General features: G+C 39.3%; 2 protein-coding genes across 3 annotated transcripts in view; one reads left to right on the forward strand and one right to left on the reverse strand.

Annotated features, from left to right (window-relative positions):
• slc9a7 (solute carrier family 9 member 7) overlaps nt 1-6,706 on the reverse strand; it is a 39,415-nt gene extending 32,709 nt beyond the window's left edge. For both annotated transcript variants that reach the window (XM_015022095.1, XM_015022171.1), the window contains exon 1: nt 6,352-6,706. In XM_015022095.1, coding sequence (XP_014877581.1) covers nt 6,352-6,631 — 280 coding nt within the window. In that variant the 5' untranslated portion in view covers nt 6,632-6,706. The remainder of the gene's footprint in view (nt 1-6,351) is intronic.
• A 5,437-nt stretch (nt 6,707-12,143) lies between these two features.
• rp2 (RP2 activator of ARL3 GTPase) overlaps nt 12,144-15,234 on the forward strand; it is a 9,798-nt gene continuing 6,707 nt past the window's right edge. Inside the window, exons 1-2 of the mRNA XM_015022920.1 lie at nt 12,144-12,460; nt 13,600-14,268. Coding sequence (XP_014878406.1) covers nt 12,302-12,460; nt 13,600-14,268 — 828 coding nt within the window. The 5' untranslated portion in view covers nt 12,144-12,301. The remainder of the gene's footprint in view (nt 12,461-13,599; nt 14,269-15,234) is intronic.

The raw sequence follows: 15,234 nt of genomic DNA on the forward strand, positions 1-15,234 counted from the left end.
GAAGACTCAAGACAGCCATAACATTATGAGTTTTTACAAGTGTATGTACACTTTTGACCACAACTGTAGCTCTTAAAATGAGCTCAGCAGATGAGCAGTTCTACCAGGTGTTTGCCAATTCCTGCTGGCTAGTCTGAAGGAACTGAGTGGGGGAGAAGTGGGTTCTCTGTGAGGCAGAACAAAGCTTCGAAACTGTAGCTTTGAGGCAGACGTTATCGCACATAAGTGCAAATATCGCAAAATGTCTTGCAAATATTTCTAAATAGCTCCAAAAAAGTTGTCATTTTAATTACTAAAAGAAAAAAAAGTAACTAAGTCCTGGAGGGATTATCAGTGTGAAAATACTATATTCACTATTATTTAATTTTAAGCAATACTCATCAAATGCAGACATGGATATTAATATTTTAACAGTTTGTTAATATTTATCAATCCATTCTGACACAACCAGCCCCTTAAGGACATTCTTGAGCTGACCCAAAATGAAAATGCGTTTGACACCCCCGCCCCACATCACTACACCACCAGCCTGAACCGTAGAAGGTAAGACAAACCGAGGTGTTGGTTAGACCTTATTCTGACATTACCTTGTGAATGTTGCTGCAATAATTCAGACTCATGAGAATAGGCAACACTTTCTCTGATTTGTTATCTGATAATGCTGTGCCTGTGTGAATTATAGCCACAGATTCCCATTCTTAGTGGACAGAAGTAGCACCCAGAGGTCAACAATTTTATTTGGCTTCAGATATAGGATTCTGAAAACCTTGCTTGTAATGATAAGGTATTTGAGCTCTCGTCTTTTTATCATCTCAAACCATTGTCTGCTGACCTCTGACATAGTCAATCGTTTTCATCCACTCCACTGTCAATCCCTGAATAGTTTCTAATTTTTTCCCACCACTGTCTCCAGATATGAGGGGTGATTTTTCATGAAAATCCCAGACCAAGGCACTAAAGCCCCTTTTGTTCCACATTCTGAGTCTAGTTTTAACTTTAACTTACCTCACCTAGATCCCAAAATGGTTTGAGTTGCTGCTGTAAGCAAGCGCTGTTCAACATCTACCTACGAAAGTGGTTGGTGAGTGTAGTTCTTCATGCATTTCTTGTTTACCAGAACACTGGGTCAAGTTGCAGCAGAGCAAAGACAGATAAATGAGAGTCGGAGTGGGGAAGAAAGTGATGAGAGAGGCACTTAGAGGAGCACAAATCCTGTGATGGCACAGAGTAAAACAGAGTGCTACAGGCTTGCTGATTCACTCTGCTGGTGGGTTAAGTATGAACATCACACTCACACACTTTGGCCCAACCACACAGGCACACATACACACGGTGGTTTCATGCAGACACTAGATCAAACCACCTGTTGTTTCAGTTCCTGGTAAAAAAAAGAAGAAAAAAAAGACAAAAACATTCAAGAAAAAAAAAAAAAGGTTGGATCGCAGATAGAGGGAGTTTTAGGTGCTTTCCAAAAACCTGGACAAGAAAGTACCGTAAGAGCTTTTTTGTTTAGGCTGTTCTTTATGCGGCTAATCGGTACTTTCAGAGTGCTACAGAATAATCCTCCTGATCTTACAGAACTTTGTTCAGGTTCACACAGAAAAGTGAAAAGGAGAAACAGCTCATGCTTGTGCACATAGTCTCTGCATTTCCCAAAGCAAAAACTCCAAGTGTTTAAATGTAGCATTATAGTGGCAGTTTTCTATTTTGGATTGTCTGCTTTGCTAACATGTCCCACTGGGGCCCACGGTTCAGGGTCGAAAAACAGCAATGATTAAATTAAAAGGAAAAAAAAACAAATCAAAGTCTGCCCTTTTTCCCCTCTCTGGTTAATAAGTGACATTTGTAGCCCCGACTGAACTGCCTAAGTTCTGTCTGTTAAATCTTGCAGCAAAATGTGTGGCCAACATGCAGTGCATGTGTATATTGTTCTTCATACAGCTTTACCCAACAATAACCGAGGCACAGATTTATGACCAATTATCAGAAGAACGTTGGTTTCATTTCTGAGATGAACTGAACTGATTTTTGTTTGCAAAAACTTTAGGCAGTAAAGTGGAAACAAAAACACAAGAATTCTCAAAGAGTATCAATTCATCTATTTGCATCCATATTAGAAATAAAAAATAATAATAACATTCACATCTTAGTGAAATAGCATTTCACAGAGATCAGTACAAATATTATTACACAGATCAAATCACTATCCTGACAGCTGAAGTCCTTTAGCTTGTTGTTATTATTTGCTTTAAATGAAAAAATATTACATAAAATCAACTTTATTTTAGCTTTACATCAGTTTATGATGTCATTCACTCATCAAAAACATGTACCTGGAGTGTTGCCTTGATTCTTTCATTTGTGTTTGAGAAATCCTTTGATCTCCATGGCAACCACTGAGCTGTGCAAAACGCCTGGCTGGACCGAGCTCCGCCTTTGAGGCGCAGCTCCTCCCTGGAGCTGCATTTTCCAAGCTTCAGAGCTGTTAGCAGCAATTAGCAAACATCTGGTATAACTGCACATCTGCTGAGCTCATTACATGAGCTACTGCTTAGTGAAACCACGGAAAAATGTTGTTAAAGGGTTAATAAAGCGATTGTTGTGATGACTTCCTGAAGGCAGAGTTTCAGAAAGAGCAGGAGTTTTTAAAGAGACAGAGACCCAATTTTGATGTGTTAAATTACGAAGTCAAATTTCTTTGAAGTCACATTTGATGTATACAGCATTTTTATAATAACTGAAGGTAGCAGAGTCACTTGATTGCGCTATAAAATGATTCTATGTGGATGAAAAAAACATAATACTGTCACTTTAAGCTACCAAATTTACACAGGTCATCAGCAGCCTATGTCTGGTCGCCCCTTCCAACAAAGTGACAGAAAACCTCCAGCTTAGGTAACGACACTGTTGTACAACGTCATCCACCACATGCATTAAGCTGTTACAGAATCAGAGAGCTCCTTCAGTGACAGATCCCTTCATCTGAGATGCACAAAGGAACATTACTGCAGCTGTTAAACTGCAAAACCACTAGATTTCATTCCTAACAGTCAACACATGTTTACATCCCTGCTGTTATTTGAAATTAAGAAAAGCTGAACAAATAACATTCCAGCTTAATTTGGCACATCTCTGTTGCATGAACTTTGCCCCCCCCCCCACTTCTTGTAAATGGTGAACAAATATGCATAACCATTTTGGACAGTTTTTAAATGATCCTACTCAGTTGCACATGTTTAAAATAAATAAAAACAACATTGTAGTATTTTTATGTTCCAAGTTTGGCCTTACCGAACCGAGTGTTATTCTTGCTTTCTGTTTCTATATTTTTATCTTCATGTGGATCTACATGCTTAGTGGATGTAGATCCACATTTTGCTGCCGGTATGCCTGAATTTCTCCACTAGTGGACAATAAACTTGCATTCAGTATTTGGTACTTGACCTGCACACAAAAATTTTGACAGATTGCTTTGAAGAGTACATTTGATTAGAATCCATTTAAGGCTGGTTTTACACTGACTAGCTACATTTGGTGCATTTTCTTCCATAGTAATGGATGTAACATGAGACAAAAACACAGCTCTCTGTCAGCGTCAAGGCACAAACGGACCAAGTGAATGCTCAGCTTCCTCAAACAACAAGGGAGGCTCCAGAACTGTCGCACAAGTCAGGATGTATAAGAGCTACATCAGTGGGAAATGTGTGTCTAAACTGCAGAAGTTAGGATTTTAAAAAAATATTTTAAAAAACATCTGATATCTGCTGTTTAAACTCATTTTATTGAGATGCCAGAGGGTTTTATTTTCAGCTTATAAAGCACACAGGACCTACACGTCAGCACAGCATTACAGGTCAGGGAAGGCCCTGATAAGAGTTGTAACTCATTAAAATCTGTGTTTTAAAAGAACATAAGTGATGTTGAAATCTCCAATTCCATGCTCTATGAGATAGAGAGATGAACCTGAACTGTACTCATATGAGATCAGGTGTGTCGAACTCATTTTCATTTTGGGCCACATCAAAAATATGAATGTTCTTAAAGAGACATTCTTTGAGAACATCCAACATCAGTGTGTTAAAATTTCTTCAAATTTTAAGACAAGGCAAGGCAACTTTATTTATATAGTACCTTTCAGCCGGAGACAATTCAAAGTGCTCTTACAATAAATGTTAAAAACAACATGCAACAAGAGAGGGGGAAAAAATTAGACAAAGATTAAAATTAGACAAAGTAAACATCAGAATTCCAAATATAGTGAATCAATAGAATTAAGAAAAAAATAAAGAATTTAAGAGTAGGCAACTTCAAACAAAAAGGTTTTTAACTTTGTTTTAAATAAACTCAAGGTAGGGGGCAGAATTACAGCGAGCAGGAAGCTTATTCCAGAGAGCTGGAGCATAAAAACTAAAAGCTGTTTCACCACGTTTAGATCTGACTCTCAGAATAATTAGTAGGTTTAACTCTGATGATCTTAAAGGTCTGAGTGGTATATAGGGCTGAAGAAGATCAGAGATATAGTCTGGGTTTTTAAAGCTTTATAAACCATTAAGGAGATTTTAAATTCTATTCTTTGAGCAACTGGCCAGTGCAGGGATCTTAAAGCTGGACTGATATGCTGATCTCTTTTTGTTTTAGTCAGGACTCTTGCAGCAGCATTCTGGAGAAGCTGGAGCTGTCTTGTTGCTTTTTTATTTTTGATAATCCAGTGAAAATGGCATTGCAGTAATCGAGTCTACTGAAAACAAAGACATGAACTAGTTTTTCGGAGTCTTGTGGGGACAAGTCGTCTAATTTTAGCAGTATTTTTTAGATGATAATATGCTATTTTTATGATAGATTTGATGTGGTTATCAAAATTTAGATCAGGATCCAGGATCACCCCCAAATTCTTGGCTTTGTCAGAGCATTTTAAACCAATAGATTGGAGGTGGGTGATCAGTTTTAACATATGCTCTTTTGGTCCAAACACAAATTTGAAGAAAAAATGTGTGTTGAAAATCAGATAAAAAGTGTGGAATTCTGTAGATTTTGTGTGAATTATATGTGAACTTTTGAGTGAGTTTTGTACATTTTTTTGAAAAACTGGAGGGACTTATTGATGTAATTTTGGGCCACGTAAAAAGCTACTGTGGGCCATATTTGGCCTCTGAGCCTTGAGTTTGACACATGTGTTTTAGATATTGTAATTTTGACCAAGTTGTATTGAAGACATTGTTTTATGTTTCTTTCTGATCATTTTTGGTTTTTCCTGTTATTCTTCATTTTCCATTTAAAGTAACTCTTAAAGGTCATTCAAGGTTTAGTAGGCCTGTCACAATAACACATTTTTCTGAATGATTATTGCGATAAATGATAATATTGTTCTTTTGAGACCATTTTCAAGTAATATAATGTTAATGGCTTAGTAATGCAACAACTCATTCTCAAAGATCAATAAACTGTAAATTCTAATAATATTTAGCACTGGAAGTGGGAGACTCTTTCAATACCTAAGATAAAAAAGTAACACAAAGTGTGATTAATTATGAGATGTCTGTGAACAAAATTATTCTTCAAAAAAAAAGGGACAGTTGAGACCAGAGAACCAAACTGAAGACTTTTGTCATCCAGTTTTTGGCGGAAAGAGAGAAAAAAAGGGGGAAAAAATAAATTACACAAATGGAAATGGTTGAGTTTGTTTTAATTTATCACGCGATTAATTGATTAATTGCTTACTGCATCAGGCCTCGGTGCAGGCATCGGATTGTTTTGAGATCATGATGCTTATTGTATCTGTCCAATAATAACAATAAAAAAAGTTCATGATTATTCACTAAATGGTCAAAGCCACGCCTCTAACATAGCCCTTGACCTCAAGCTCTGACTGCCTTCTTTCCCTTTGAGTGTGTGGGTATTTCATTCACTGCATCCCAACCCCACATGCAGACCTAGAAAATTCAAGAAATGATGCAGCGTGTATGAGAAACTTTTTTAGAAATTACAAGCATTAACACCATCTCAGAGAAATGATTGCTAAGTAGATAAGGCATAAACGAAACAAAACAAACCTGACTATCAACCTGATTGGAATGCCTGAAGGAAACTTGTGTGGGTAGGGCAAGAAAACTCGCTCTAGCCCAGGGGCCCTATCCTCCTAAATCAGGCCCTGGTGAAACCACGATGAATGCATTGAGTTTTGTCTTTGGGGATGAGCCGCTGAAAGCACCTTCTAGAAATTAGCACGAGCCCAACCAATTAGAGGCTATATGAGCGCGTGGGGGGCAGAAGAGACTGAATCACGTTCAGCCTGCGGGAAGGTGGTGGTGTAGCTGCAAGAGGAGAACCAGCGTCATGTGAAAACAAGCTCACCGTAAATCATTGCCAGCCCGGTCTCGTGAAGGAAGCGAACCCGCCTGTGCTTGAAGAGCCATATAGTGAGAATGGTGAGAGTCAGCAGCGAAATGAATGTCAGCAAATTGACGCTGTCCTGTCGGTGACTTTCCTCTGCCTCCTTCTCGGTTACAAGTTCCTCCACCATTCCGCCGTCGTCCGCCTTCAGTCCCGACACCGCGTTCAGTAAGGTCCAGACCAGCAGCAGCATCGTCCTGGTTCTCCGAGCCGCGCTGGCTGCGTTCCCGAGAGCGTTCATGGTTTAGGATGCTGCTGCTGCTGCTCAGAGTACACGCAGCCTCTGTGCCATGTCACAGCTGGAAGAACAGCGCGCGCGCGCGCGCACACGCACGCACACACACACACACACACACACACACACACACACACACACACACACACACACAGCTGAGCCGAGTGGGTACACCAAGTCGAGTGGAGACACAACCCAGCGCTCACAGACCGAAGAATTTAACCCTTAAAAGGTACACAGCGCAATGCAACGAAAAGCTCCGCTCTCACTGTGGAGAAGGAGCCCACCTGCACACCCGAACCCAACGGCAAGCTACTGAGTCACCGCTTCGAGATTTTGATGATTGTGCAATTCGGAGGTCACTCCTCTCGAAAACAGGAAATCTGAGCCGTCGCTGGACAAACGAGAAGTAGATATGCGATATCCTGTTTGGGATTGTCTGGTCTAGAGAGGGAGATGTTGGAAGAAAGAGGCGTGGCTTTCAAATACGCTGCATTAATTTGTAGTAGTTATGATGGCAGCAGATCGAAACGCATTCGGAGGAGAAATTAAACAAACAGTGGCGGTTCTTACATGATTGCTGCCCCGGGCAAAGCTCCTGCCTCTGCACCTGATGGTGCATGTGGAATATTGAGAAACAGGTGTTAAGAATATAAGATTTATTTATTTTATTTTATTTTATTTTACAAATTCAAGCTGTATTTCCCCCCAATAATATCTTAATTTTGCCTTTTAGTCCAAGTTTGACAAGTTTCTATATTGCTGTTCATCAGAATACCAAAAAAGATTACTTTTTGCATATTTATACAAAGAATAAAAACTTTGCAGTTTTTTTTTATAGAGTTTATGAACAGAGTGTAATTCAATTCAGATTTGATTGGTATTTTAGATTTTGAACTACTCGAATGCTTTTTAGTGCCTTAAAAAGCATTTGAGCAATGCTTTTTAAGGCATTACACAAATGCTTTTGAGTAATTATGGCATTCGAGTAATGCTTTTTAGGCCACCAAAAAAGTATTACTCAAAACTGAAAAAGCGATTTGAAAAGTTGTGTCTTGTTGTGTCTTGAAGAGACATATCACACAGGGCACCACTATCAAAGATGCACAACTGGTTGCTATATATATATAAATAAAAAAAACACTGCTGAAGCATTTGAATGAAGCATTTGAATTTCAACTTGATTCCTTCAGTTTATTTTCTCAGTTTTTGGCTACATTTGCTTTTCTTTCAGAGTGAGGACTCCTGTCAGTGAACAGGTTCATTAAACCCTCAGTATGAAAGGTCGCACACCTTTAAGTCACTGAAGGAACATAAACGATTTTAAAGGGTGATTGCTGTATTTTGAATTCTGTAGAAAAATAACCTGGAAAAAAATCCAAATCGCCTCATAAAACCTGTAAAAAAAAAAGTTGTCACTGGGCGGAGAAGTTGGATCTGGTGAATGTACAGCAGCATTCGGGTCATTTAGTTGCACCATTCGGGTCTTATGCAGTTGCTGATCATTTTAAACAAAGAAGTGGTGTTAACATGCAGGAAAAATGTGGCTTTTGAGTCAGAACTAGAGTGAGGCTTCAGGGCTCGTTAAGGTTTCAAGCTGTTATTGCACTGAACCCTAGGGTCATTAAAAAAAATCTGTCAATTTCCTTCATTTTTTTTTTACTGTTAAACCAGATATATTTCTAAAACCAAAAGTTCTTATATTGGGATTTTATAAGATAAACCAACGCAAAGTAGTGCATTTGCAACTGTGTGTAGCTACATACATATCAGAAGAAAAACTTTAAGAGGCTTGAGAATGAGACGGAGGTTCCCCTTCCAGCAGGAAAACAACCTAAAACATATACATATGAAATTGAAGAGCCTAGTTAAAGTACAGATGTATTCAGTCCAACAAAGATTGACCTGCTTTCCAAGGAAAAATGGGCAGATATTTCATTCTCTACTTTAGAGTCGATAAGAGAAATAGCCCACTCTTAGAGCATGTGTGCAACGGGCGGGAAATTCAGAGTTACAGGTTAATCCATCCCAAATGTTTCTATTTTCATGTTTCTTGCATTACACTCTTCACTCTGGAATACCCACGTGTGATCCCGAGAAGATGCGGACTCTAAGCCCAAATGTTAATTGTATGAATTTGAACTTGAGTCGGTCAATGTGTTATGAGCAAGGCATGTTTCATAGAAGAATGTTAGCGTAGCTGCCAATGACGGCACATAAACAATTTCCTTGTAATTCTAAGTTGTTTCTCCACCCTTAGCACATTTAGCAGTGAGTGAATGAAGTTGATTAACAACACTAAGACCCTCCTACTGGTTCTGATTGGTTGTTTTTGGCCAGAATGATGCATTACTTTAGATAGCAATAATAGTTCAGGAAGGAGATGGAGCAGATTGATTTTTTTCAATGATTATCTGTCTCATAACAAACTGTCACGACATGGTGACAGCTTTAGCAAATATGGAGAAAAAAATATTTCTGTTAGTTATGTACTGTAGCTTGAATAAAATGCTACTACATAGCATTTTTTAGAAGTCTAGATTGGTTTATGTGTATTTTGCACGTTGCCTATGACTGTTGCTCGTGGGGAGAGACATTTCAGTAATCTAAAACTAATAGAAAAAAATTAAGCAACCTACTTGCATACTGTATGCGGACTGTTGCATGTAAAATTCATGAGCAGTAAATATTGTGCTAGTATCAGTATTGAACCAAAGAAAGCAAGCCTTTAAAATTGTAACATTTTTTATGGGTCAAAAAAGACTCAAAAAATTGTAACAGCAGCTGTGCAGGGGAAGCCCAATCTAATATTTTGTCAGGGGGCCCAAAATTCCTGCGACGCCCCTGGTTCCAGCTGTCGGCAGAAGCTCAGAAGTGAAGTTAAAAGCTGAATGAAGCTTCATATCAGCAAAAGGAGTCTGAAAATAAAGAAAAAGAGCTCCGTGAAAAAGGGGAGTTTTAAAGACAGCACTCAGCCTTCAGAGAAGCAATCAACTAACTGCAGTGCATTCTGGGTAAAACTGGAGGACAAGTTTGTAGTTCCCATCTGATTGTACAATTCCAGCTCTTGGCTCAGAAGTGAGAATAAAAGCTGAGCCAAGCTTCATGTCAGAAAAACTGAGTTACAAAATAAAGAAATAAAGAAGAAAATAAAAGAACGTGATGAAAAAAGGGACTCCACAATCAAAATTCCAATTTTCAGAAGAAGAAACAAGCAATAATCCTGCATCCAATGGAAGCAAGCTGAAGAAATAAAATAAAATATGACCATCCTTCTTATCCTTTTCAAAGAGGGTAAACCAAGTAATTAAAATGTTCTGAAAATAAAATAAAATAAAATACTGACCTCTTATTTACTGGATGCCATTTTTATATTTTAGTTTATATAAACTTGCATTTTGGAACAATGCAAGAACATAAATGAACCATATATTCGTATAAAACTGTGTATGTAAAGTTCAGTCTGATTAACCATCTGCTACAACAATGAAGAGATTTGGTCAAACACAATCAGTTAATAAAAACTATTCATTAACTGATTAAGTCGTGTTTTAGTTTGTTCTTGAAAAACTAATCAGTCACGGCTGCACAGTGAACCCATTGATTCTTTACAGCAGACAGCCGCTCCCCTCTTACAGGTACTGCGTACCCCCGCTAAATCCTTTAGGGGTCCTCAGTACCCGACAGTACCCCCCTACTTTCACCCCTGACTAAAACACTTGTAAAACACGACAAAAACAATATAATAGCAGAACTAGCATGACCTAGATTAAACATCTTTCAATAATATGCAAAAAAGAAAACCATATAAACATATTTTATAAAATGGATAAATAATATTTATCGCATAGCAGAGACACCATCTCTGACCTCGTTAGTGATCCTCGTGGCTCTAAGGATTACCCATAATACATCGCTCTTTCTAAAGTGAATGCATTACAACTTTTTACCAGCAGATGGTGCAGTTTAACAGAATTTAACCTGAACCATTTTAATTAAGTTACATTTGTAACTGTGTTATTGATGGACAAGTAGAGGAACTGACTGCTCTGTTTCTACATTGATCATCAATTTCCAGCAAAACACTTTCTAAATTGTTGGAGGCTATCTTAAACACAGCCTCAGAGAGCTTATAACAGGACAAATTGACGGAACTCTCACATATATAATATTCAGTTGATTGGTTTGGATCAAACAGATCCAACTGACCGATGAACCAGCGCAGTTTTCTATGCAGAAGCAACCAGGAAGAATTTATGAGGCACTGTGCGTTCAGACCCAGGGCAGGCCCAAGCCTCCAGGTGGCCCTAAGCGAAATTTGGTTTTGGGGCCCTCTAGTTCTGCTAACAATGTGGACTGGCAGCAATCAGCAGTCTGATCATTAGATCATTCACACACCTTCTATAAACTTATTGCATCTCTGATAGAGCTGTTTACATTATATATAGAATACATTTATTGGCTGGAGGCGCTCCTGCAGACGGCCGCAATCCAGAGCTCGATAGAGCATCTGGTCATGTCCTTTGGCCTCATTAACAGAAGTCAGAGGGCAAAGGTGCTGCAGGGTCAAGCTGGCACTGTTTTTTTATTATTTATTTTTTTATTTCAGGCTGATCCTAGTAGAAAATCTCAGCCTTTCACTAACAGATCTCTCTGGTCTGCTGAAGAATATTGCTATGGTGCCTATTTTGTGTTTCAATTTTGCATATGTCGTGGCTATAGGGGAAAGAGAGAAAGTACTGAAAAGACAGGATGAAGATAGTTGTGATAGGGATTACCTATTATTAGAATGGCCTAGCAGTTAAAGTAGGACGCTAATCTGACATGTGGTTGTCAGACGGTTACGTGGTGTTTGGGGTTTGTTGTACATGTGTATATTTAAATCCAGTTTCAGAACCAGGTCAGCATTGTATAAAAACGCCAAACAACTATTAGCGAATACATAATTTCGACTATCAGCACATCAGAGCTAAACTGAGAGATTTTTAGTCATCTGATCTTTCTGTTACGGTTCAATGTATTATAAGCAAAGGAATCACTTGAAGGGGAGTTGCCGGGTGTGGAACTGGTGACGCGTTGAGGGTAGTCAGTTAAAATAACATCTGAAAAAACAGGTATCGTGGTTTGCTTCAATTTGTTTAATTTTCTACTCCCTACAACTGATTTATTCAAAAACAAAAAGTAGCATACGGTTTAAAACTGCATTTTCCAAAAGCAAACTAAAAGAAATAGAGTAAAAGAAAACGTTTGTTTCATAATCTGATAAACTGCATCGTCTTTGTCAATAAAATATGCAGTGTTTGGGGATAAAATTATGGATTGCTTTTAATACGCATTAGGAGTATATTCCCATCTTACACACGACGTTTCAAATGAAAGTTTAGATATGTTGGTCTTTCGGAAATCGTATTTGTAGTTCTAATACGTGAATGTTTCACGGCTGTTCACCACGCCTACGTACATACGTCACGCTGTTTGGCTCAGTCATTGGCTGTTACAAGTACCACCAGGTTGGAAAACGAAGCTGCGAAACAGGAAGCTAAAAAAAAGGGGGGAGGAAAAAAAAAACCCTGTCAACTGAAGCTCACGTAGGTACTGTCGCGCCTCACATTTTGTCGTGGGTTTCTCTTCCAGGCTGACGGGACCGTGATATCTGGTCGCTGCTGCAAAGGCAACATGGGATGCTTCTTCTCGAAGAAATCCAAAAGAAAGTCGGCGGAGAAGGAGAATCTCACGCCGACAACGACGAGTGCTGATACTGTAGGTAACTCGGTTCCCCTTGGCAACAACACCGACGAGGCTCCGAAGCAGTACAGCTGGGACAAGAGGGAAAAGGTGAGGCGACTGGACGGTACAAATCCAAGTAGAATAGCATCTTGGTAGCACTGAACAAACGCATTGTAAAAGTAGGTAGGTATATATAAATCATCTTGACGTTCCGCTGTTGCTTGTCTGGTGTGTTGCGTCAACTTCCAGGTAGTTATTGTTTGTTAATGGTGCAGCTAGCTACCCATTTACTATAGACGGGGGGGAAAAGTTTGACTTTTGGGTTGATGTAAAAATTTTGAAGAGCACAAATGATTAACAAATGCACTGCAAACTGTTACTTTGAACTAAAATTATTGTGACAAAAATAGCATAAAACAAATGAACATCCAGGTCGTCCGATTAAAAACGCCAGGAAATACACACCGATTTTCTAAATTTGTCACTATTTTTTTTTAATGTTCAAGATGTCGCCCACCTCTCTAAATGCTCCCATGTCGCCAGCCTTATCTCATTATGGGATTACAGTACTACACAACAGAACTCAGCCTTATGTTGCCGGCTTGGCAGTAGATGAACTTCCCTTTAGACTCGCTGCTTGTTGAACGTGTAATAAAAGGGTCACACCACCGACTGCATTATGATTTAGGCCTAAAAGAGCACACTGAGACACCTTTCAAGTAATTAGGTGGAACCACGTGAACAGGATACTGAAATACTTTTTATTTTTTGTTGCAAAGAATAAAATGTACTCCAAATGTAACTGTGATTATAATCAAAGTTGTGATGCGGGTTACTTAAAGGGGCAACATTATTCATTTTTTTGGCATGTGATGCCATTTTATAGCACAATCAAATAACTGTTGGCTCCAGCTGTTATAAAAATAGATTTTATATATTAAAAATGGCTTAAGAATTTTGACTCCTCCATTAACTCTTTTATAATGTTACAATGTTTTTACCAGTGTTGCACTGAGAAGTAGCTCATATAATGAGCTCAGCAGAAGTGCAGTTCCACCAGGGTTTGCTAATTACTGCTGGCTAGTCAATAGGAGCTGAGTGGGGTATTGTAGGGTTGGTCAATGTTCCAGTGAACCAAGGAACACTCTAAACACGTGGGATTTATGGTGCATAGAAGCTGAATGCTGCTTCTCCACGTTTGGTGTGTATTTAAATGTTTTATTCCAAAGATATGTGTTTCTGCACAGGCTGACCCCAAGGATTACACTCTGACTGGACTCAAAGACATCACCGTGGGCCGGCTGCCTGGGACGCTGAACGGCAAGCCGTTTGTCATCCAAGACTGCGTGAACTGCAACATCTTCGTCTTGGACCACTCGGCGACCATCAGCATCGACGACTGCGTCAACTGCCGCATCGTCTTCGGGCCCGTGAAGGGCAGCGTGTTCTTCAGGGACTGCAAAGACATCAAGTGCGTGGTGGCCTGCCAGCAGTTTCGCGCGAGGGACTGTAAAAAGATGGACGTGTTCCTGTGCTGCGCCACCCAGCCCATCATCGAGTCCTCCACGGGAATGAAGTTCGGCTGCTTCCAGTACTACTACCCGGAGCTGGCCTTCCACTTCAAGGACGCCGGGCTGAGCATATTCAACAACAACTGGAGCAACATCCACGACTTCACGCCCGTGTCGGGGGAGAACAACTGGAGCCTGCTGCCGGAAGACGCAAAAGTGGCGGACTTCGTGCCAGCGCCCGACCCGGAGTCCGATTTCAAGTCCGTCCGGATCTCCACCGAGGCCGACCGGAGCATTGTGCCTTTAACAAAGGGAGGCAGGCGGAAAGACAGCGAGGAGTCCTGCCTCTTCGTTTTCTTTGCCGGGGACTACACCACTGCGAATGCCCGCAAACTGATCGATGAGGTGAGTGTTGGTGGGAGAAGAGGCGCTTTTTGTTCGAACCCTGTGGTTTTGGAAGGTGTGTAGAAAGAGGAAGTCTTTGTGGGTAATGGGTGAAAGGGTGGTGCTAATGTCAGAGCTTACGTCAGATGCTTCTTTTTTTAATGAATTAGTCATTGTTCCTATTGCTAACACAGCCTAGAAAAGCACAAAACAGAAGGACCTGCATGTTTAAATGGTCCTGATTGAGACATCCACAAATGCTTGACTCTGTCTATTATTCTGACAATTAATATGATAAAACAGATTGGCAAATTCTGCAGCTTTTTCATTTAACTGCTTGAGCCTTTACTACACAATGTTAAAAATACATTAAAAGATAAAAAAAAGTAAAAATGTTATTGCCTAAAATGCCTAGTGTGTGTTTGATCATTTGTAGCCAAGGATGTATAATAATCTGTTTATTTTTTGGATTAGTAAATGGATAGAGAAAATGTCCTTAAAAGGAGTTTTTATTTTTTACAGACTTTGAACCAGGTGAGAAATTTTGGATAAACATATTTCCAGACAAAGAAGGTTTTTCATTTTAAGTACAAAATGTTTGTGTTTTTGTACAGTTTTGGCTTAATTCCTGCTCTGACTGTGTTGTTTTTTCAGAAAGCTGTCTTTTTTTGAGTCTGTATGTTCGATTAATTGATTACTAAATTAGTTGTCGATTATTTCCATATTCGATTAATCATAATGAATTCGATTAGTCGAATTAATTGTGAAAAAAACTGTGGAGTAATGTTTGGATATTAGTTGAGAATGTATCCAGATTGAGATTTTCAATCCACAGGTTATTGCACCTTTTTGTTTTGTAGCTTTCTTTGGTTTACATTTCTGTCTCCATGGGAGTTTTTGTTTCTTGTTTTTTTTTTTTTTTTTTTTTTTTAAAAGCCACCCCCCCAGCATCGGGGGCTTGTTCTTTGTGTAAAAATTCCACAGAGG

The sequence above is a fragment of the Poecilia latipinna genome, unplaced genomic scaffold, assembly GCF_001443285.1.
Source record: "Poecilia latipinna isolate Pla-1442-1.1 unplaced genomic scaffold, P_latipinna-1.0 Scaffold7, whole genome shotgun sequence".
Lineage (NCBI taxonomy): Eukaryota > Metazoa > Chordata > Actinopteri > Cyprinodontiformes > Poeciliidae > Poecilia > Poecilia latipinna.